The sequence below is a fragment of the Rhagoletis zephyria genome, unplaced genomic scaffold (genome assembly GCF_001687245.7).
Source record: "Rhagoletis zephyria isolate East Lansing unplaced genomic scaffold, Rhagoletis_zephyria_1.1 Rzeph_scaffold_40102, whole genome shotgun sequence".
NCBI lineage: Eukaryota > Metazoa > Arthropoda > Insecta > Diptera > Tephritidae > Rhagoletis > Rhagoletis zephyria.
In genome coordinates this window covers 1-2,841 of record NW_016197157.1, presented here as the reverse complement: position 1 = coordinate 2,841, position 2,841 = coordinate 1, and the positions used below count along the sequence as shown (strand labels likewise).

Sequence of the window (2,841 nt, the reverse complement as noted above, 5' to 3'; positions counted from 1 at the left end):
TGCCACGCCCTGCCTTCCGATGCCGAAGCGTCCTAATTTTAAGCGCTACATGGAAATCGGCGGAATTTGTTTGCTGGCTTGGATTTTTCTCTTTTGTGAGCCTTACGGGTTGCGGCTGCGGCATATTGTTATGCGTCTGTACTATCCAGTTGAGGCGAAACAGCGAGCCGCTTGGTTGTACAATGAAATCCTCTTGAAGCGCAGTGAGTTGTAGCGTAGGATTTTGACTGAAAAAAATAAATAAATAAATTAGGAAACCCTCACTTATTCGCAGTGACATTTTTCAAGCTGCTGAGGCGTAAAGCGCGCGCTAAGTTTAAAAACGAGCCCAGAGAGGATCCCTATCCGTTTCTGGATTGGATTCGAGCAAAGACGAACCGGTAAATTCATGCCAGCATAAACTGCAGACTTTTTAAATTATTACCAAAATTTTTCTTTCAGCTGCTTTCTCTGTCGTCTCATATTCGGTCATCGTAAAGGTGACACCTGCATTCTCTGCGGATTCCGGCTAAAAGGGTAATTCTATACAAAGTCTTAATTTAATTGTTCATACGATTTTATAGAAATAGTTTTTAGTTGGCTCGAGCAATGGCCCTAAATACCGATGGGCCGCAAGGGATAACGTCCGAGCACCGTCTGGATAATGGGCTCAATACTCGGTGGCCACCGAACAGGCACTGCTTGAAACAGAGCCACCTCTTGAGCACGTCAAAAGACACACACCATTGGACGCATCGCTGTACACACAGGCAACCAGCGACTTTCACCAAGACACAATTACTAGCTTCTATAACACTAATACTGAATTAAGCATTCATGTCGATGGCACATCAAGTAAACAACCCTGAAATTTTAGGGGTCACCTTTGATAGCCTGTTCTCATTCTCCACGCCGGCGGCACCTTGGGCATAAACAAAGAAACGTTGCTGGCAACTTGCAAGGAAATTTGCCGACCGGTTGCTGCGCCTGTTTGATCGCCGGGGACAAGTGGGACGCAGTGGACGAAGCTACAGACTTGCAGTTTCTGATGGGGTGCCACAAAGTGAAAACCTTAACTTCCCTTGCTAGAGGAGGAGTCTTCCCCCAGGCACGTCATGGGGCACCTATTCATATACAAGGACGCGGGCCAGACATACATCGACCAACCACTGGACCCAACGGCGTACCGACGAGCCTCACCGACATTCATAGGGAGTCAGTCGGATCTTAAACAGACGGCAGCGTTGATCCGGATCAACTCTGGAATTAACTGCAGTTGATCCGGATTAAGTCCCAGTTAATCCCGATCAACGCTGCCGTCTGTATAAACTTTCACCGCCTAACACGACACCTGGCTTATGAATGCCGTGATCGGAGCCCAATCACCACCTATAGCAGAGACGGAACTTCAACTGCCAAGAGAGACCTGCGTTGCCCTGGCCCAGTTGCGGTCTTGATACTGTAGTCACCTTAACAGCTACCTGTCCAGTCTCGGCCCCAATATTCCCAATGAGTGTGTCCGACATGTGGGGACTCCCCGCATGACACCGACCACCTCTTCACATGCCAGCTCAATCGCACTCAACGAACCTCCCTCTCCCTTTGGTCCGACCCTATTGAAACTGTTCGTTTCCTGAGCCTACGCCTACCGTTAGTTGAGCTTGACGACAACGATTGAAGGTCGACACGAAAGAGGCGAGGCTTAGTAGTGCCGCTACAACAACAACAACAACGTAACTTTAATTTCACGTCTGTTTCCGACAATACCTGCAGCGCTTCAAAACCGATGAAGCTGGACTGACTGATACATTTAAAACTCTTGCACAGTCAAAGTTCTTTGTGTCAGAAATTGGTTAACTGAATTGTATTTTGCCCTATTTACTAGAATGCCTAGTTTTCATTCGTTATTTTATTCCTAATTTCTAATCAATTATCTTTCTAAGTGCCTAATGATTTTCCAGAGACAAAGTGGAATGCTCAACTCCCGGCTGCAAGGCGGTTTACTGCCAGAGCTGTTTTGACGAATCCAGTCAAATGTGCTGCATATGTAGGAATCCTGTTGAGTACGGTGATGGCAGCGACATAACGGAAGAAAAGTAAGTGTAACTGCATTTTAGCTGAATTGTAAGCAAAACCTAACGGATTCTGTTCATTGCGCAGGGACTCCTCCGATGATCCGGACGCTGTGCGTCAGCCGCACGAAAGCGATCAATACTGCATTTGGGTACCCTAATACGCACCAAGCATTCCAAGCCAACTGAAAGCAATTTCCACCAAATTTACCTACTGACTAAGTTTTCTTTCTAAGTATTAAATGAATTCATTACCATTTACAGCACACTTACTATGGAAGACCGGGTGCAAGGCTTCTTTTCGCAAAATTCCGCATAGCAAACCGATTATGGTCACAGCAGCAGAACAACAGTGGAAAGACAACCGATTTTGGTTAACACGCAGCTGCTATAGATACACTGCCACTCGTTTGGTTTGNGCTTCTTTTCGCAAAATTCCGCATAGCAAACCGATTATGGTCACAGCAGCAGAACAACAGTGGAAAGACAACCGATTTTGGTTAACACGCAGCTGCAATAGATACACTGCCACTCGTTTGGTTTGGCATAAGTTATGCTGGCTGTATTGCTTTCATTCAACACCCCAATCAAGGCTGTGTTGCCCAAATAAGCGAACTAAGCAAACGGCCCCTCCTTGTCGCAATTGGTTAGTGGCTGGACTTTCTGCGCTGCGCCGGGTTGCCGTAAATGAAGCAATGTGGTGGCACAGGCGGCGGCAGTCGCCTATATGCAGGTACGACGATCGGTGAAATCGGTGTATCGCTGATGTGATCAACATCGAAACTAGTAA

At 46.8% G+C, this 2,841-nt stretch overlaps 1 protein-coding gene across 1 annotated transcript; it reads left to right on the top strand.

Annotated features, from left to right (window-relative positions):
* The first annotated feature begins 19 nt into the window (after positions 1 to 19).
* On the top strand, positions 20 to 2,212 carry LOC108354878 (DC-STAMP domain-containing protein 1-like). Its single transcript, XM_017606055.1, has 5 exons — positions 20 to 203; positions 275 to 380; positions 442 to 516; positions 1,941 to 2,075; positions 2,140 to 2,212. The coding sequence occupies exons 1-5, from the start codon at positions 20 to 22 to the stop codon at positions 2,210 to 2,212; spliced, it is 573 nt and encodes a 190-aa protein (XP_017461544.1).
* The last annotated feature ends 629 nt before the right edge of the window (positions 2,213 to 2,841 follow it).